A 21,112-nucleotide genomic window follows, 5' to 3' on the forward strand; every position below is an offset into this window, starting at 1 on the left:
CATAGTGACTGTGTCTGCCCCACGACCACTGAAACGAATCAAGTCTATGGTTAACAGAAGAGGAGTTATACATGAAAACCTAATTAAAATAAACACCGCTGCAAAAGTGCAACTAAATCGAAAAATTAAATGTGGGCTCTTAAACATCAGATCTTTATCAACGAAAGCTGGATTGGTAAATGATTTAATATCAGATAATAAGATTGATTTATTTTGTCTCACTGAAACCTGGCTGAGACATGAAGAATATGTCAGTCTAAATGAATCCACTCCACCTGGTCATATTAATACTCACATTCCTCGAGGTACTGGCCGAGGAGGTGGAGTTGCGGCCATATTTGACTCAAACCTCTTGATCAATCCTAAGCCTAAACTAAACTATAACTCTTTTGAAAGCCTTGTTCTTACGCTCTCAAACCCAACATGGAAAACAATAAAGCCAGTTTTATTTGTTACTGTGTACCGCCCTCCTGGTCCGTATTCTGAATTTCTATCTGAATTCTCAGAATTTTTATCAAATTTAGTCCTTAAAACAGATAAAGTAATTATTGTAGGTGACTTTAATATTCATGTGGATGTTGATAGTGACAGCCTTAATAATGCATTTATCTCAATATTAGATTCAATTGTGTTCAGTCAAAATGTACATGAACCAACTCACTGTTTAAACCACACTCTGGACCTTGTTCTGGGATATGGTGTTGAAATTGAAAGTTTATTAGTGTGTCCACATAATCCTCTTTTATCAGACCATTTTTTAATAACTTTTGAAGTCCTGTTACTGGACTACAAGCCAGTAGGCAAAATATCCTACGCTCGATGTTTATCTGAAAGTGCTGTGACTAAATTTAAGGAAGTGATTCCATCAGCACTTAATTCAATACCAGGACTCAATATCAATATAACAGAGGACTCCAATGCTAACTTTAGTCCCTCCCAAATTAATCATCTTGTTGATAGCGCTGCAGCCTCACTGCGAATAACACTCGACTCTGTCGCTCCTCTAAAGAAGAAGATCATAAAACAGAAAAAGAAAGCTCCATGGCTTAATTTACAAATCTGCAAACTAAAACAAAAGTCGAGAAATCTTGAAAGTAAATGGCGTTCCACTAAATTGGAAGAATCTCGTTTAGTCTGGTTAGATCATCTTAAAACGTATAAGAAGGCTCTCCGTAATGCCAGAGCAGCTTATTACTCTTCCTTAATAGAAGAAAATAAGAACAACCCCAGGTTTCTTTTCAGCACTGTAGCCAGGCTGACAGAGAGCCACAGCTCTACAGAGCCTTCTGTTCCTATATCTCTCAGTAGTGACGACTTCATGAGTTTCTTTAACGATAAAATTATAATTATTAGAGACAAAATTAATCTCCTCCTGACCTCAATTGGTAATGACTTAACTTCAACTGTTGGAATTTTAAAAACATCTGTAACTCCTGAAATATATCTAGACTGTTTTACTCCAATCAACCTTAACCAACTAACTTCAACAATGTCATCGTCTAAACCATCAACCTGTCTTTTAGACCCGATTCCAACTAAACTGTTTAATGAAGTTTTACCCTTAATTAACACTTCGTTATTAAATATGATCAACCTGTCTCTATTATCTGGCTACGTACCAAAATCCTTTAAAATAGCTGTAATAAAACCACTTCTTAAAAAGCCTAGTCTTGATCCAGAGGTTTTAGCTAACTATAGGCCGATATCTAACCTACCCTTTCTCGCTAAAATCCTTGAGAAAGCAGTCGCAAAACAGTTATGTGACTTTTTACATAATAATAGTTTATTTGAGGTTTTTCAATCTGGATTTAGAGTTCATCATAGCACAGAGACGGCACTGGTGAAAGTTACCAATGACCTTCTATTTGCATCAGACAAAGGACTTGTCTCTGTTCTTGTCTTGTTAGACCTCAGTGCTGCTTTCGACACTGTTGATCAGGACATTCTACTACAGAGACTGGAACATTGTGTTGGCATAAAAGGAACCGCACTAAGCTGGTTCAAGTCCTATTTATCTGAGCGATCTCAATTTGTACTTGTTAACGATAAATCCTCCATGACAGCCAAAGTCAGTCTTGGAGTTCCGCAGGGTTCTGTACTTGGACCGATTCTATTCACCTTATATATGCTTCCTTTGGGCAATATTATAAGGAACCACTCTATAAACTTTCATTGTTATGCGGATGATACCCAATTATATCTATCAATTAAACCAGACAAAACCAATCAATTGGCTAAACTTCAAGCATGCCTTAAGGACATAAACACTTGGATGTCTAGCAACTTTTTGATGTTAAACACAGACAAAACTGAAGTTATTATACTTGGCCCTAAACGCCTCTGAAGCGCATTTTCTAATGACATAGAAGCTCTGGATGGCATTAACTTGGCCTCCAGCACCACTGTAAGGAATCTTGGCGTCATCTTTGATCAAGATCTGTCGTTTAACCCACATAAAACAAATCTCAAGGACTGCCTTCTTTCATCTACGTAACATTGCAAAAATAAGACACATCCTGTCTCAAAATGATGCAGAAAAACTAGTCCATGCATTTGTTACTTCAAGGCTGCATTACTGCAACTCATTGTTATCAGGTTGTCCCAAAAAGTCGCTTAAGACTCTTCAGTTGATCCAAAATGCAGCGGCACGTGTATTGACAAGAACAAGGAAACGGGATCATATTACTCCTGTATTAGCTGCTCTGCACTGGCTCCCGGTAAAATACAGAATAGAATTCAAAATCCTTCTCCTGACTTACAAAGCGATTAATGGTCAGACTCCAGCATATCTTAAAGATCTCATAGTACCTTATAAACCAACTAGAGCATTACGCTCCCAGACTGCAGGGTTACTTGTGGTTCCTAGAGTCTCTAAGAGTACAATGGGAGCCAGAGCCTTCAGCTATCAAGCTCCTCTCCAGTGGAACCAGCTTCCAGTTTGTGTTCGGGAGGCAGACACACTCTCCACATTTAAGAGTAGGCTAAAGACTTTCCTTTTTGATAAAGCTTATAGTTAGGGTTGGCTCAGGTTTGCCCTGGATCAGCCCCTAGTTATGCTGCTATAGGCTTAGACTGCCGGGGGACACCTCCCTGCTCTCTTCCTTCTCTTCCTCTCTCCTCCCCTCCCTCTCTCTTCTTCTCCCTCTCTATCTGTATGCATTTATGTAAATGTATGTTACTAACTCACCATCCGGGGTATCATCCCCGGAGTGTCTGTCTCTCATGTGGCAGGTTGCCACTGATAAAGTTTACGTCAGGATCATGAATCGTGACAGCGCCTGCTGCCCTGGTCCTGCTGGACACCGGGAAGCCTTTTTGACATTTTCCTGGATTCATCCATACTTTCTATTTCTTTTTTTTTTCAACACAACATAATTTCTGTCAAATGTTGTATTTGTACTATGTTGTTTATCCTGTACACACGACATCTATTGCTCGTCTGTCCGTCCTGGGAGAGGGATCCCTCCTCAGTTGCTCTCCCTGAGGTTTCTTCCATTTTTCCCCCTTTAATTATGGGGTTTCTTTTAGGAAGTTTTTCCTTGTGCGATGCGGGGGTCTAAGGACAGAGGGTGTCGTAACCTGTACAGTCTGTAAAGCACACTGAGACAAATGTATAATTTGTGATATTGGGCTATACAAATAAATTTGATTTGATTTGACTTGCTACTCAATAACAGGTGTAATGCTCAAACGGCCTTTGTTGACATGCTTGCTTCTGAACTTCCACAGCCTTGCCTTTCAGAGAACAGCAGCCCGGTATTAGGAGGTAGAATCCCTAAAAGCACAAATTCTTGTCTCGTCCATGAAGTTCAGACATCTATTGAGAATGCCCAGTTGGTTAATGTAAAACACAAATGTTACCAGCTTCAATTAAATGACAAATGAAACTATGGACCGTCCATTTGTACAGGGAAGTCGGAATTTACGAGTTTCTGGTCAGAGATTTCCACTGGAACCTCAACAACCCCAACCTCTAAATCTGTGATTGCTGCTCCTCGCAGCAACAGTGTGGAAGCTCTAGTAATATTGTTTAGCACTTCCGCCTTATTAATGTCTCATTAAATCAGTCATACACACAGTGCTGTCCAAATGAAACGCAGCATAAAAATCTAATGTAATCCCGAGACCAAAGGGGAATGTAGTTACCTCTGGAACTCATCAGATGAACTTAAACTGAACTTTTAATGGAAAATGTTTCTTTGCTCTGTAGACAAAAGATAACCATTGAACTCAGTTTCCCAGGATCCTTCAGTTTTCATACCGATGTGTTGAACACTGCCCATGGTTTTCTAACACAATCAGTCAGTGGCTGCTCCTACATGGCACGTTTTTTTATTTCTGATTGAAATCATTCTGCCATCGATGTTTTTGGCCTGTTTATTCTGAATCAGGTATTTATTTGCAGCATTTCTATTATTACGTTTTTTGTCTTTTAAACCGATTATAATTGGAATATTAAGATCCCTGTAAACATGGTTAGTGTTACCTATGACACCATGTCCTCACCAAGTCAATAAAAGGGGTTTATAAAAAACCTTTATAATAACCATCATTAATTAATTGCAAATTGATAGTTCATTAAACTTACTTTAAGAGTTATTTTACCATTTTATCAGATTTTATCATTAATTTGTTTGATAAAGTTGTAAAGTTTATAAATTATATATTGTGTCATAGATGATAAGAGATAACAATTAATAACAATTACATTCTGATTAGTAAACTATGTATTAACAATTTATTTCTTATTTTTTAGGTTTCACACATTTTATATTGAGCATTTGTTAATGATTACCAAATGATTTGTAAAACATCTGTAAATAACTAACTATTGAAAAAAGTATTAACTATATATCTAAATAATGTTGATAGATGCTTTACAGACAATGTATTAAACATTTAACAAGGTATTATAAGCTTCAGTTTATAATCACCACCCAGATAATGTTTATAGACCTTTACAAACCGACTTTTAACCATTAACGGTGTTATAAATATCTGCTCCAGCTGTGTGTTAGGGTTCATGTTATTTTTATAGATGTTTTACATCCGATTTCTTAAAGGTTTACAAATGGTTTGCTAATCTTTACCTACTTAACCTGAAGAATCAAAGAAACGCAGAGAAACAGCTAGAAGTCGTGGACATGCAGAATAAAACCTTAGAGTCAGTCCGAGCAACAGTTTCCCTCACTGAAGCCTCCGAAATGTCAAACTGTCATAAAAATGTGTTTTCCATTATGAGTAATCGTTCCCCATGGATCAATAAGATGTCAATGCCAGTGTTCACATTGCAGAAGTATAATTTTTAATATTATCATCAAAGAAATCCTAAAATAAAGAAAGTTTACATCACAGTAGTATGTTGTGACACTGGAAAAGAGCACATGTTTAGCTATAAATAATAAAACCTGACAAGAGTAAGAAGGCCTAAGGTTAGGTCCTGCATAGTGTTTGAAAGGTTTCAGTCCAGTGTACAGCAGTTATTGATCGGGTCTCCTGCCGGGGTGCAGTTTAGACGTTGTTCCCGCCACACGCTTTGCTGCAGCGGCATGTCTCCACTGCAGTGTAGCTGTGCTGGACCTTGGAGCCGTCGGCACAGGTCAGCACCACCTCCTTCTTACTGGTGGTGGCCTCTTGGCAACACTCACACTGGTGCGTCATCATGTTAGCCGCTGCAGAATATCTGTACACACACACACACACACACACACACACACACACACGTACACACAGACAACAGCTCTTATCCTTTCCAATGATTACAACAGCTCCTTCAACAGCCAGTGAGTTGAACATAAATGATATAAATGATCTAATCCTGTGGCCCTGTCTTATTGGGGGGTCTTGTGTCAAACTCCAGTTTGCGGATCCTCAGTTTAGTTTATATTGTGCTGACATGTTTCTTTATGCTAATTGGAGTTTCCTAATAGCAACACTCCTCCATTGGGCCTCCTAACACGTTAAACTAGCAAAGAGAGGCATAACTTTCAAATCAGGGCAAAACAGTAAAATGTGCCCAAAGTTGGGTGAGCATTGGTATAGAAGGCCAGTATTCATGTTGAATGAGGTTTCAACTTATCATTAGGTCCTGCAGTGTTTATCCGGCAGACCTTCAAATTACAGTGAAAATTAAACTGAATTAAACTTCACATTTGTTGCTCAATAGACTCACATGGCCGAGCTTCCACAGTGTCCAGCGCAGGACGTCATGTTGACCGGCTGCAGGCTTGCACAGCCGCTCACTTCCATGACTGCTTGCTTACTCTGGACCTCACAGAGGCTCTGCAGCTTGCCTGCAACACACAACAACTGTCAGGATCTAACTATGGCACATTTGTAGTGTTTACATATTTAAAATACTTTGACTCTACTAACTTACAGGTGTTGCAGCATCCATTAGCGTCAGTAGTCTCGGTGCCCTGGGGGATAAAGACACATGTCATGTTAGGGGTCGGACAGTTGGGGGGGGGGGGGGGGGTTTTCTAATGGTTAGAAAAACTCACAGGTTCACAGTCCAAGGGGTTAAAGGGAGGACAAGTGGTCTTGGTCTCCTTGGTAACATGCTGTCCATTGATCTTCTCACAGGTATATTGCACACACTTGTCAATAGTGGGTACAAAGGTGTTGTTGACCTGTACCATCAGGAAGAGCAGAGGCTCAGTCAGATATTCAACGATGTGTGTCCTTTTGGCTCAATATACAAACACTTCTTATTGCTGTAATAGAGAATTTCTTTTACACCTTTTTAAGAATGTATACAACTCCATGTTTTGAAATAAGGATAGTCTTATTTATAGCTTTTTTTCTTTGTATTACTTTCATTAATAAATATCTAAATTGTCAATTGGTAAAAATAACTATTTTGCTACAGCTACCATCCCTTTCCTCATATTCCTGGCCATTACAAATGTGAGGAAACACTCACACAACTGCAGTACTGACCTCAATGATATGTGTTGTGTTGTCAGGTGTGGTGAAAATACAGCTCTTCTGAACACACGTCCCGCAGCACTTGTCAGGTACAGTCTGATATTCATAACCCTGGAGACAGAGTGAGAGAGAGTGAGGGGGACAGAGTAAAAAGAGAAATCCTCTACTTCTTTGTAAGACAATGCTAATGAGTGTGTGGTTGTGCACTTGATTGTCCATGTGTAGCTCCTTTTTGCGTATAGTATTTCAAATGGATAGAGCATCTATGGAACGGAACGTTATGAAAAGCTGGAACATAAAACTTTGATTTTCTGTTAATATAGTATTTTCAGGTCAATGGATATTTATCACTTTATTGGACATTGCATTTAAACACATCATCATTTTACTGAAGAAAAAAGATCACATTTTTAAAAATGACTCAACGCATGACTCAAATGGGACATTCATTGCCCACACATTTAAAAAAAGAAAAATCTGTATGAAAATGTCAAGGTGCTCAAATTGTATTGTTCAGTACAGTAGGAGAGAGCAGTTTAGCTTAGAATATGGGCAACAGGCCCGAGGGTGTTTTGTTTTTCAAAACATGCCAATAAAATAAATACAAAGAGGGAAAAACACCAAAATAGATTCTACTGAATATTACTGAGAAGTATTTCTCAGGTTTGTCCAAGACATTTAGGCACATGAGTCCAGTGATGTACAGTCCAGTGCTACAACTAACACTGACTACAACATGCATTAGCTGGTACAGTTATATCAAAGACAGTTGCCTCTGAGTATGAGTGTGTCCCTGAAGTGAATGCATATGTGTGTTTGACCTGTGAGTGAGCTTACTTCAAAGCACTTTGTGTTGCAGACAATAGGTTTGCAGGTAATGATGTTCAGCTTGGTGATGGGATCCCTTTTGGGGCTACAGTAACACTCCTGGCAGGGCTTGGGTATAAAAAACTCTTCTAATATCGGTCCCGATGTTCCTGATGGTGCTGATGTTGTTCTTGATGCTTGTTCTGGTCCTGATGGTGCTGCCAGTGGTGGTTCTGATGGTGTTCCTGGTGTTGGTATCTTGGCACCAGGCTATAGAATACACATTGATTAAGGCTTTAGTCTTAAACATCAATTCAGTATTCTAAGGAAGCTTTCACAACTGTACTTAAGTTAATTTGTCCTGGACTACAGAAAAGTTTCATGTTCACACTGACAAACAAACCAAGAGGTGTAAACTTGACGGACAGGTAACTCATTCCATGGAAAGTTTTGTCGACTGTAATACTGCATTACCACTATTTAGTGTAACCGACAGTATTTGGTGACTGGCAGCAGGTCACAGCTACTGCACCTTTTGTGTTTATTTAGTTTTTCTCAAAGAGCTGATGAAGAAACAAGATGCAACAGATTCAAGACAACAAATGGACCTCATATATGTCCTTCTGCTGTCTCAGGGAAAATCACATGATAAAACACATACAGGTTACCATGTCGCCACTTGATCATTCAGTACATGGGTTGTGTTTCCTGTGTGTTGAAACCTGCTGTGATCTTTTATTCTAGTAAAGCAACGTAGCTGTAATTCAACCTGCTCTGCATGTGTCTGTATTTGAATCCTCCTCCCTGTTGTACCTGAACTGGGACACATTTATTGAGTTTAGACTGTGTCCTTACCTTGTACTCATTCATGTCATACACACATACACCTTTAGGAACTGCAAAAACAAACAAGAGACATGAGTTAGCAAAGCTAATCTATCTCTGTGCTGGATGCATATTGATCTTCTATTAGTTTAATTCAGGTAAGACAGTAAACAAGTGTTTTCAGCTATATCAAACATTCTACATGTTTGTAATAAATTCATATATTCTTTTGTTATTTTGTCAAAAATGGCCTTTTAAATAAAAATCCATCAATCTTTTTTAGATTCAATTATGAGTATGATTACACCATCAGAATGTGAAAACGATGTTTCTGTGAACCACAGCTCTGCAATATCTCAAGCATGTGTTGGCCCACATATGCAAAGCCCCGATGAGGAATGTACAGTACGATGCTTTTGTCTTGTAAAATAACACACAGGAAGAAAAAACATATTGCACATAGAGAAACCTAAGAATCCACCTATTTAGTATATTCATGCAGTTTGATATCCGCATTATCAGCCCCCGCTGGATACTCAATAGATGCCCACAGAATAGTGAACCATTTTAAAAACAAGCTAGGCCTACATGAAAGGGGGAAAGTTAGAATTGGTAGCCGGAGCGACGAGCTAAGGATTTATTCATGAGCAATGCATGTAACTAGAAGGCTTCGTTGTGGTAGGATTGCATTAGTGTTTAGAACTCACATCTACACTGATTCTTACACACTTCTACAACAAAGCTCATTGCTGTTTTTGTTTTTTTAACAGCAGCTGATGATGCTATGTTGATAGAATAGAGTCACATACCACACTCGTAGGATTGGCAGCAGCTGCTGTTGGTGACGTTGAGTTGGAAGCCCAGCGGGCAGGTGAGAGGAGCTGGACACAGGTTTATGTTGCACTCTGTGGGGGACAAAAGGATGGGATGATTGTCTCAATTTGTGTTTTATAACAATAAGTTAAAGAACCATAACAGCAGTCCTGCATGTTTAAATGATTCACTACAGCATATCTGGAGACTCTCTCAGGAAGGCGCTGCTCTCACACGGATCGACACACTCACACCTTTGCTCGTCAATGAGCAGCTCCATTAAAGGCCTTGCTCATAACTTTTAACAGAAAGCAAAGGATGTGTGATGGCTGGTTTATTTTACTATACAGAACATAACTGAAACCACTGGCTGCTTGAAGGTAGGAAAACCTAGAAATATTATTCAATCTAAAACATGTCAGTTTGCTTTGGAAAGCAGCCTACATTAATGTAAACTTTATAGCATCAGCAAACAGCGCTGGTATGATTCTATTTTCTACAGCATGTACTACATGCTACTGTATGAGGGGATGTTCTTATTAGTTCCTAAAGGCATTCATTTCTACATACATCAATAAGTATAAAGATGACAATGCAGGACAGTATCAACAAACACAACATATGGTGGTAGCTTCTCACTTAAAAAGTGGTTGAGAACAATTAAACAGTCAAGTAAGACCCAATCTCCTCCTGCTTTAACATCTGTAACTCCATATCATCTGGATAATGACATCTGATCACGGGCCTTTGTAATGGAAATCTGGTATTGATAAAAGTTCTCATTATCTGTGTTCTGCCCACATTGTGATTGGATTTCAAAATGGAAATGAGGTAGGTGGTGGGTCTCAGGTGATGGACCCTATGGACTCTGTATGGATACTTCTATTTCCTTAGCAGGGGGAGAGCTTGGTCTCCTTTAAACTGTTGGAGGACTTTTGTCTTAAAGGATTGAACAGCATTTTAGGAAATACAAGAGAGCAAGAAATATCTGCTTTGTTCAGTTGGAGGATTTGTCGTTCAATCATGTTTTTTTAAGTTAGGCAATCACATCAAAGTACTGTATCTCAGTACCGCTCAACAAAGTCTCGTCTGCTTCAACGAGCTCCCGGTTGACATCAGGACAGCAGGAACTCTACACGACAAGTGACTGCACCATGGCCCATAAAAAAACTCTATCTCTCATCCTCTCTAAATGTAGCACTTGAAGTAGAGCAGCATACTTTATGAAGTGGATGTATTTGCATGATTGTTAAACTTTTTGGGGTTGTACTCACATGGTTGGATGCACTCATTGTAAGTAGCCGTTGATGAAAGTGTCAGCCAAATTAATGTAATGTAATGTACTGAATGCATTTCAGTATGTACATCAGTAAGCAATCGCTTCCTGTTCATAATGCTGTGACTGTGACTGTGCTGATTCTGATGTCTTCAGTTTGGTAGTAATTAATACACCAGGCCTATGAGCACTGCTGATAAGATCAATAAACAAGCAACCAGCTTACATTCTGTAACATACTGTATATTACAACTGAGCTGACTGTGGTACTTTCTCTCACCAGCGAGGGGAGCTTCTGCAAAAAGCTTCTGATTCAGTGTTAAAGGTTAATTCATACATGTACTAAACACCTAACAGATGTTATTTACTGAGGTGTTTGGATGGATATCAATGTCATGTCTGTGTGATAAGTACAGAGCTGGAGTTAGCTTATTTTCTATTACTTTAAGAATGTGGCAGAGATGAGACCACCTCTCGATGTATTACCATGTGTCAGAAGCACACGTGAGTATCAAGTGGAGATGGGATATAAGATTAAAAGTTCTACACCAATCTCATGAACAGAAAGAGAGACTGATTTCACTGCCATCAACACAAAGTGAAAGAGTTACAGCTTGCTCTGTGACACAACTCACCACAGGACTGTGTCGAGCAGCAGCCCTCTGTGTGGTTGACCAGCTGCTGGCCTGCTCCACTGCAGATGGGGCTCTGTACTGTTGGGCATTGAACAGGCTCACACTGGATGCTCATGGAATCCATGTCACACACACAGGTATTGCAGTCACTTGTCCATGTGTCACCAGGCTGTTTAACAAACAGGAAGCAGTTGATACACACAGCTCATGCTTTGCTAGTGTACATGAATAAATGTGACATATATACGTAGTTCTTAATAATAATAATACATTGAATTTGTAAAGCGCCTTTCAAAAAGCAATCTCAAGGCGCTACCTGCTTTGGTTGTCCATTAGGTCCAACACAATCTGAAATTCAAAAAGAAACAAGTGTGTAACAGATTTAAAGGTGTACTTCAAGCTAATGCTGTTAAGAAAAACTGTTCTCTGACCCAGTCAAAATTTCTATAGGATCTGCTCTTACCACAGGAGGTGACACACATGTCATAGACTGTGTTGAATAAGGTGGTGCCAGGAGGACAGAAGCAGCCCTCCTTGGTGTCGATAGTGGATGCCTCGCTATCTGCCTGGAACTTTTTGTTGTATCTGATGTCAGAAATAGAATTACTGGTTATTACAGTGGTGTGAAGACTTTAAATGTTTTGAGGGATTGTCACACATCAGAATCTGTGTTCCTTCGGATCAATCGTTTTTCTTTTTTGTAAAGTAAACAGTGACAGTGCAATGTTTTTTTTGTTTTTTGTTTTCACCTTACTAAATGGTCAACTGAACATTGGCTCCATGCAGGAGCGAGGGGTGGGGCACAACTCTCCGAAGTAATTTCATAACATTCCAGAAAGTTGCATTACCGCCTTTTACTGGATTGAAAATAAGACTCAATTCTCCCAATCTCCTAATCTAACTAGAGACAAAATGCAGTCCATTTATCATTTACATTATTTATCAATCTAGCCTCTGAGAGCATGAAAGTCTCAACAGCACCCACACGTCCTCTCCAGTAATTACCACAATATCCCAAAACTTCTTTGCCTCTTCAATGCCTGTCTTTTACCAAGCAAGTCTTGTGTTTTAAAAATTACATCCGAGAGTTCCGCCCCACCCTTCGCCATTTAGTGTGGTATAAAGCAAAATTTTAAAAAAGCATTGCAGTCGCTTTTCTGTTTACTGGTTTAAAAAAGAAAAACGATTGATCCGAGGGTACACGGATTCAACAGGGCTCACAATCTGTTTATCCTTGTCACACTCTGCAAAGAAACAAAACAACCTCCACTAGGGACATCAAACATCATGTAAGTCCTGACAGCGGTGAGAAAGTGAGTATATGAATCAGGGAAGTGGTGTGTGGATGTGAAGACCTCTAAAACTAGAAAAACAAACAACAACATATTCTTTACCTGTCATTGCATGTCGGCTCTACAGTGGAGCCACAGGCCTCGTACACTTTGTTACTTGGACACTTGTGCTCTGTAAGATGGGAACATGTTTATATACACATTATTTCAGAACTCAACACAACACCTATAGTAATATACACTATAGACTATCTTACCACAAAGCCCATTGGTTTCATTCCTCCAGTCGATACAGACTCCTGCATTAGAGCACTCAGTGGCGTAGGCCTCCAGGCTGGAGCAGGTCTTATTGCCACTGTAGCAATTGTCAGACACACAGGATGTGACAAATGGTCCTGGGAATATGACTGTGTGGCATGGCTCAAAAACACTAGAAAGAACATACAAGCCAGGAGAGTATGTCAGAAAAGTGATCAGAAGACTTACAAATACAAACATCATCTAAGATGTAACAGAAAGCAATAAAATAGACCTGCATTAAACTTTCATAAAAGATTACATTCTTTTTAAGTTCCCGGATTGTTACCACCTTATTCCCTAACTGTACATATTGTTCCCTTGTTTCTATCGATACAGACTGTACTGGAACACCGTTAGTGCACATGTCAAATGGGAAGAACTACGCTGTACGTTGCAAGCCTTATTCTAAAGAGTTACCAAAGTTTCTATTTCAGGTGTCGGATTCAGAATTAAGTTATTTTAACCCAGCATTTTTTATTTGTATTTGGTATGCTATGTTCCACTCATTTTAATTAACTGTCAACAGTCCCCTTCATTCACTGTTCAAATGTTTTTATTATACTTAGTCAACTTCATCCTGTTTTCTTTCAGTTAAGTTTTAGTTGACTAAAGGTCTGTGCATTATAGTCTTATCTTAGTCAAAGAAAACCCAAACTACTTTAGTCCAGTTTTCGTCAATGAAAACTGTTGACATTTTAGTCTTTAACCTTCAAATTATAGTGAATATTACTGCCAAAATATCACCTTGTTTCTTTCCCCAGGCCTTGTGGTTGTCATTGTTACTCTAACTTAAGTAAGTAATTATTTGCTCAGGTAGACATTACTCCACTATATCTTAACAAAGCTAATATCAGTTATATTAACGCCCTGAATGTTTTATAGATATTTTAAAGCAATACATGAGCCGAAGAGAATGAAGAGGTTTTTGAATATTTAGTTTTCCCCCTCACCTGCTGGTTAAGAGATCACAAATTGCAGGTTTGCAAGTGGGCTGTGTTGTTGAGGTGGTCCTGGGTGCTGTCGTAGTAGTTGGTGGGGTTGTGGGGATGACACAGGGTGTGCCTGGGATATGCCACTGGCCTGCAGAGTCTGAGCAGCTTTCCACCTGGCCGTTTGGAGAACGACAGTCATTGTTCTGGGAGTTATCACAGGTCCCTGCAAAACAAAGAGACAGTAGGATGAAGGCAAAGTTTGAGGGCTCATGCATTTCTTGTGTCGTTAAGAAAGTTTGGTGAATCCGACTTGCAACACTCGTATAAACCTCAAAGTAAAAGTGGAAAGTAGAATTTTAGAATAAGGCATTTGAAAAGTGTTTTTGCATGAGGCCCATTGTCTCTTTTAGCAGTATCGACTTGTTGACTTGGATTTAAACTTTAGTTTTGCCTTCTAGATTCTTAGCGCTAGTGCTCGGCTGTACTACATATTAATTTCATCCTGTTTGTTAGGAATTACAAAGGGTGTTCCTGATCTTCTGAACATTCGGGCTGTAGGAGGAACCTGGATTTAAGATTTTCATTGCCAACAACTACCCTGTAGCTTTTGTGCATAGGAGAATAAAGCCTTTGAATCTTTGTATCTTTGAATCTTCTTCCAAAATCGGTGAATTGTGGTATTAACTATTCTAACATCAGCACTAAATATTAGGCCTATCATACAGTAACCGCAGGCTGCCAGTGACAACGAGCAGCTCTCTCTGGTGCCCTCTGCTTGTTATTGAAATGTTTGTAATTTCTTTCACCCAATGATTTCAGTGTCACTAAATAGGTTTAGGTTAGGGATCAAGTGTTCTGCTATCTCACCACACTGTCCCTCAGTGTTCCCACCAAAGAGGGTATAAGGAAGGTCAATGCTGAATGAGGAGCCCCTGTAGACCACTTTTGTGTCGATCTCCGGTATCACCAATGTGATCACCATATCTGTGCTTTTGATGTATAGGACAGGATTACTGTAGGCGGGAAAGATACGTTTGTGATTCATATAGACCTGTAGGAGAAGGAGATAGAAGACATTAGAGAAGACAGTAACATTTCTAACTTCACCATGCACCACATCACTTTGGTAGTCAGATTAACCATTAAGTCAGTACACTCAAAATAATGAAGGAAGTGAGATACTATCACAAAAACAACAAATGTCTTTGACAATTAGAATCGGGGCTTACCACATTCACTACTGTTCCTGAAGTCTCCAACTGAGTCAAAACTACCGTGTACGATAGGTATGTAACAGTGAGAGTCTGGGGACAGAATGTGACGTCAGAAGGCTCACAGTCACGTTTATTTACTATAATAGTCAGGTTGTATTTAGCAATAATCTCTTTGACCAGGTAGTAAGAGCAGTTCTTGTTGAAACTGTATGATTTTCCATCGAAAGTCATGTAGTGGGATCCAGCCCAGCCACTGCACACACCTGCAGGATAAGAAGAGCAATTAATGGAAATAATACGTAACAACTGGAACAAGCAGAAAACATAATAATCTCCCAGGATATCTTTGTTTATTGGCAATTAATATTTACTACAGAATTACTTTAGTGATTAGTTGCTTTAGTACCTACTACTACTGAAGCAATTTTGATGTCATTTAGTGTCGAGTCAGACAATAGCCCAAGAAATAATTGAGTAACTTTTGATGTGTATCTGGATACATTAGTGTCGTCATGTGACCATTTGACCCTATCTGCTGAAACAAGACAAACTGTTTTTTAACACTCTTCCTAAAAATGTCATCCAATCTATACCACATTTTCTAGATAACATACTTGATTGAACAATTTTGTTTTGTAATAATCCATATCAATGTCCTGTAATTTGTTGATTCATTTTTATATTTATGACTATTTTGACTCAAACATCAAATAAATCACACATATCACCCGATCACAGATCCAATTAAAAATGAAAGTTTTCCAATTTTCAACATTTTCTATTGTTACAACAATACATTTTTCTTAGGAAGAGGTATGCACATGAAGACTAGGCCTAGCATAGTGGAAATGAGATTTACACAAGCCATAAGGCAGGTTGTGGTGATGAAAATAAAAATACTTTGAATATAGCCTTGTAGATTATTTAAAAACTGTTCTTATTTGATAATGTGAAAGAAAAACATGAACATTAGGATAGAATTATTGAGGAATTTTGTTTTGATTTTATCAAACTTGAATGTGAATTTACCCAGCAATCAAATGTAAAAATCCAATCAACCTGTTTGTTGCCTTGTACTGTATAAATAACTAGATTCATCATGTCATGAGTAATTAAATGTTTTTTTTCCGGTCTCATTGAAATGTCACTGTTGAACAATGACCTCTCCTGTCCCAGGATCCAGAAGCTGACTAAATCAGGTACTGAATACATGCAGATTTTCATACATTTTATGAAAACTGTCAAGAGCGCACACTGACACAAGATCATATGCTGCATATGTAAGTCAAAAGTGGTAAACTGTAATGTAAGGTTACATTTTCAACTTACATTCACATTCATAGTGGAAGCAGCATCCGTTATCATCGTAGACTTGGACCTCTTTGCGTCCATTGGCACATATGGGTTGTTGTACTGTGGCACATGGATTACGTGTCTCTGTGATTTTGCCATTGGTGCAGGTTGCTGTGGTGCAGTTGCTAAACTTCCAGGACTCTCCATTCTGGATGTGTATTGAGAGTAAAGATCAGAATCTCTATCACATCATTTTGCACATCACAGCCACACATCTGTCCGTATTCTAATTAAAATTATGAAGTTCCGAGGGGTACTTTAAACGATGATGTGTGTAGTCTGGTGCTTTGGATGGAAACACTAGGAGTTATCGCCAGAGACAAAAGTTTTAATTGATCTGCAATTTTTCTGAGCTGCATTCTACTCAATGCGACAACACCAAAATTAGGCCCATAGACTTAAGACTTGTGTTCCTGGTCACAAAGCAGCTACTGGTGAAATAAAATCCCCCAAATGTTTTGGAAATACCATCATGAATAAAAACACATTTTATCTATATTGCACCTTTCTTGGTGGATTCACATCAGTGCAGTCCAACGTAGTAGATGAGGTTGTTGATGCAGTGGAAGAAGGGATTGGAACAGTTGTGGTGGAAGAAATTGTGGCCTGCGTAGTGGTGCCAAACCCTGCAGTGGTAGAAGGTGCGGTTGTGCTGGGTATCGGTGTGGTGGGACATGGACTGGATTGCGTCTCAACTTTACAAGATGCATTGCAATATGCAAAGTAACACCACCCTAAGCCATCAGTGACATTGTACACCATATCCCCTGTGAAAATCAGAGTGGAGATAAAGGTTAGTAGACCAAATCATAGAATTACTGATTCATAAAACATGTTCAGACTGAAAACTGCCCTGCTTTAAAAATGTTTTTAAAAAGGCAGGAGGCTGTGTTTCATAAAGTTGGCCTGACGAACTGAACCATTAATCTATTTTGTATAGCCAATAAGACTTATTTATTTTTAGCCCGCTTGTACCTTCTGAAAATCCCAGAAGGTTGTTAAAAAGTACTAATGCCTAATTAATGTATTTAAACATGTAGTTAAATGTATAAGCAGCATACCATTAAACAACTTCGAGGTATCATATAAGATCTCAGCCAGGTAATTTATTGTATAGCACGAAAATGAGCCAATTAGCTTTTTTTGTTTTTTTACAAACTAAAAGGTTACACTTTACAATACAATAAATTGTGTGATAATGGACAAAAGTCCTTTCTTTGGACCGTGAGATGATTTGCAGGTGGCGGTGGCAGATTGACAGTTTAACAAAATCATATTTTCTAACTCGCTGTCACACGCTCTGTCTGTTTTCCTTCTCTCTATATATCTCTCTTCTATGTGTGTGTCTCGCTTTCTCTTGACGGCCGCCACTAGTTTAATAAACATCTTAAAAATGCATTTAAAATTATGCTTGGCCACAGCAGGGGTCAACTTAGCTGCGGCGGGCTGCCGGGCTTGCAAAACACTGTGGAAACCCTGATGCACTGTCCAATAATAATAAGAGCGCACATTTACCATCACCAGCACACCAGTTGTTTTTACAGTGTCTCTCTGTATGTGTCCCTTTTCAGTAAACAACTTAACAAACATTCTCATGTCTCATCAGAGATCGCTCCTTGCTAACCGGTCCTTCCTCCTTGCAGAAATAAAAGCATTGGAACGGCCTTCATGTAGGCTGACCGGAATTATTTTTGGGTCATGCGAGGAGACAGGAACACAACATGTACAACACCACGCCAGTTTTTTCTCATTGATTAAGTGAGATATGTCTTAAGATGCTACACCTGTAATGAGGCAGTCTCCAGGGACTTTCTTAATGTCAATTTGGGCAGTTGAACCCCAAATTGCTTACAGCCACCGGTGTGTGAGTATCATGATCCTCTGCCATCAGTTTATGAACATGTGCAAATGGCAAATGTTGTGACGTAAATGTTGGCATGCAGTGTGAAAGCGCTTTGAGGGTTCGGAAGACTAGAAAGGCGTTATATAAATGCAAGTTAATTTATCATTTACCATATGTTTGTTTTGCATAATTTAGAACTAACAGAGCTAGAGCCTATGTTGTGCCTCCAACAATTACATTTGCGGGAACATGTGCAGCTAAAGCAAGAACTACTAGACATTGTGATGTTTTCTATGGCAAAGTACTGCTTAGAAACCATATACGATTCTTTGTGGGGTTCATCAATGGTGATAAATGCTCTGAATTCTATACTTTATGAGTCATGTTTAAAGTAAAGCAATGTTTTGTTAGACTCAATAGAAGAAGCATTTCTTGGATACAACTTTGTCAGGTTTCATTGATTTATCTTTAAAGTGTGAAGTCTTTGGTGTTCTTTATTGATGTGTTTTTTTTAAAGCATTTCATACTGTTATTCTAAAATTCTAGGATTTTTAATGAAGAAAAATAATGCTACGGCTAATCAGACTGTAAACAATCAGCAGCACATGAAAAAGGAAGTATTATTATATATATTACTAGATATTCCCTAGCTACACCGGAGCCCCAGAAATATAGCCCATTGCCGCCAGAGACGATGGGTTCCGAGACACATTATAGATACATTACATTATAGCTCATTCTTATTATGATGAAATAATGAGGAACTTTATATGGGTGTTCATTGCTCTAGTGTTTCCCACAGAATTCCGAGTGGGGTCCCTCCCCCATTTAACATTTTCATGTTAAATGCATCAATCTGATGCAGTTTGAGAGCAAGGCTGGGCCTTTAAAGCTGACCTAGTGCGAGTGGCAACGCATTGAAAAACATTTTTGTGTTCATTATAAGACTGTGGTGGGGCAAATTAGATTATGGCAAAGCAAAAATAACAACTTACCAGGATGGTGTGAAGTCCCATTGACAATGCAGACACATGTTGTTGTTGTGGTTAATAGTGTTGGTGTGGAAAAAACTGTGGTCCGGGATGGTCCGGTAGTGTGAAAGGTTCTGGTACCTGGAAGTGTCTGTGTTATTGGGCCAATGGAAGTTGTAGCTTTAGCAGTTGTTGCTGTAGTTGAAGCCATAATAGTTGTGTTGAAAATAGAAGGTTGTGTAATTACAGTTGATGTTTGTGGCTTTCCTGTGACTACACTAACTGTGGTTTCAGTAACAGCTGTGGTAAGAGTTGTTAACGGGCCAGTGGTGACTTCTTTAGGTGGCTTTGTTGTTGAAATCTTTACTGTTGTTCCTTCTGATGTTGTTGTTTCTGTAGACTTGGCTGTTGTTCCCTCAGTTGTTGTTGAGGGAATTTCTGTCGTTGTCGTACCAACAGAGGGTTTTGATGTTACAACTGTTGTTTCAGGACTTGTTGTTGTGACAGCTGGCACTGAGGTCGTAGTTTCAACAACAGCTGTGGTAGAGGTTGTTACAGGACCAGTGGTGACTTCTTTAGGTGGCTTTGTTGTTGAAATCTTTACTGTTGTTCCTTCTGATGTTGTTGTTTCTGTAGACTTGGCTGTTGTTCCCTCAGTTGTTGTTGAGGGAATTTCTGTCGTTGTCGTACCAACAGAGGGTTTTGATGTAACAACTGTTGTTTCAGGACTTGTTGTTGTGACAGCTGGCACTGAGGTCGTAGTTTCAACAAAAGCTGTGGTAGAGGTTGTTACAGGGCCAGTGGTGACTTCTTTAGGTGGCTTTGTTGTTGAAATCTTTACTGTTGTTCCTTCTGATGTTGTTGTTTCTGTAGACTTGGCTGTTGTTCCCTCAGTTGTTGTTGAGGGAATTTCAGTAGTCGTGGTACCAACAGAAGGTTTTGATGTTACAACTGTTGTTTCAGGACTTGTTGTTGTGAAAGCTGACACTGAGGTCGTAGTTTCAACAACAGCTGTGGTAGAGGTTGTTACAGGGCCAGTGGTGACTTCTTTAGGTGGCTTTGTTGTTGAAATCTTTACTGTTGTTCCTTCTGATGTTGTTGTTTCTGTAGACTTGGCTGTTGTTCCCTCAGTTGTTGTTGAGGGAATTTCTGTCGTTGTCGTACCAACAGAGGGTTTTGATGTTACAACTGTTGTTTCAGGACTTGTTGTGACAGCTGGCACTGAGGTCGTAGTTTCAACAACAGCTGTGGTAGAGGTTGTTACAGGGCCAGTGGTGACTTCTTTAGGTGGCTTTGTTGTTGAAATCTTTACTGTTGTTCCTTCTGATGTTGTTGTTTCTGTAGACTTGGCTGTTGTTCCCTCATTTGTTGTTGAGGGAATTTCTGTCATTGTCGTACCAACAGAGGGTTTTGATGTTACAACTGTTGTTTCAGGACTTGTTGTTGTGACAGCTGGCACTGAGGTTGTAGTTTCAACAACAGCTGTGGTAGAGGTTGTTACAGGGCCAGTGGTGACTTCTTTAGGTGGCTTTGTTGTTGAAATCTTTACTGTTGTTGCTTCTGATGTTGTTGTTTCTGTAGACTTGGCTGTTTTTCCCTCAGTTGTTGTTGAGGGAATTTCTGTCGTTGTCGTACCAACAGAGGGTTTTGATGTTACAACTGTTGTTTCAGGACTTGTTGTTGTGAAAGCTGGCACTGAGGTCGTAGTTTCAACAACAGCTGTGGTAGAGGTTGTTACTGGGCCAGTGGTGACTTCTTTAGGTGGCTTTGTTGTTGAAATCTTTACTGTTGTTCCTTCTGATGTTGTTGTTTCTGTAGACTTGGCTGTTGGTCCCTCAGTTGTTGTTGAGGGAATTTCTGTCGTTGTCGTACCAACAGAGGGTTTTGATGTTACAACTGTTGTTTCAGGACTTGTTGTTGT

The 21,112-nt window shown here is 39.3% G+C and overlaps 1 protein-coding gene across 1 annotated transcript; it reads right to left on the reverse strand.

The window, feature by feature from the left end:
- Positions 1–5,348: 5,348 nt before the first annotated feature.
- On the reverse strand, positions 5,349–20,347 carry LOC115028904 (intestinal mucin-like protein; the record flags this gene model as incomplete). The annotated part of the gene is made up of 20 exons (XM_029462828.1): positions 5,349–5,683; positions 6,173–6,293; positions 6,380–6,419; positions 6,504–6,632; positions 6,943–7,041; positions 7,768–8,007; positions 8,593–8,633; positions 9,372–9,467; positions 11,287–11,455; positions 11,603–11,634; positions 11,750–11,871; positions 12,681–12,750; positions 12,836–13,008; positions 13,829–14,033; positions 14,678–14,861; positions 15,040–15,287; positions 16,354–16,525; positions 16,882–17,144; positions 19,216–19,290; positions 20,119–20,347. Coding segments are annotated over 20 exons (2,880 nt in total), but the record flags the coding sequence as incomplete, so codon positions are not given.
- Between the last annotated feature and the right edge of the window lie 765 nt (positions 20,348–21,112).

Source organism: Cottoperca gobio, chromosome 3, assembly GCF_900634415.1.
Source record: "Cottoperca gobio chromosome 3, fCotGob3.1, whole genome shotgun sequence".
NCBI lineage: Eukaryota > Metazoa > Chordata > Actinopteri > Perciformes > Bovichtidae > Cottoperca > Cottoperca gobio.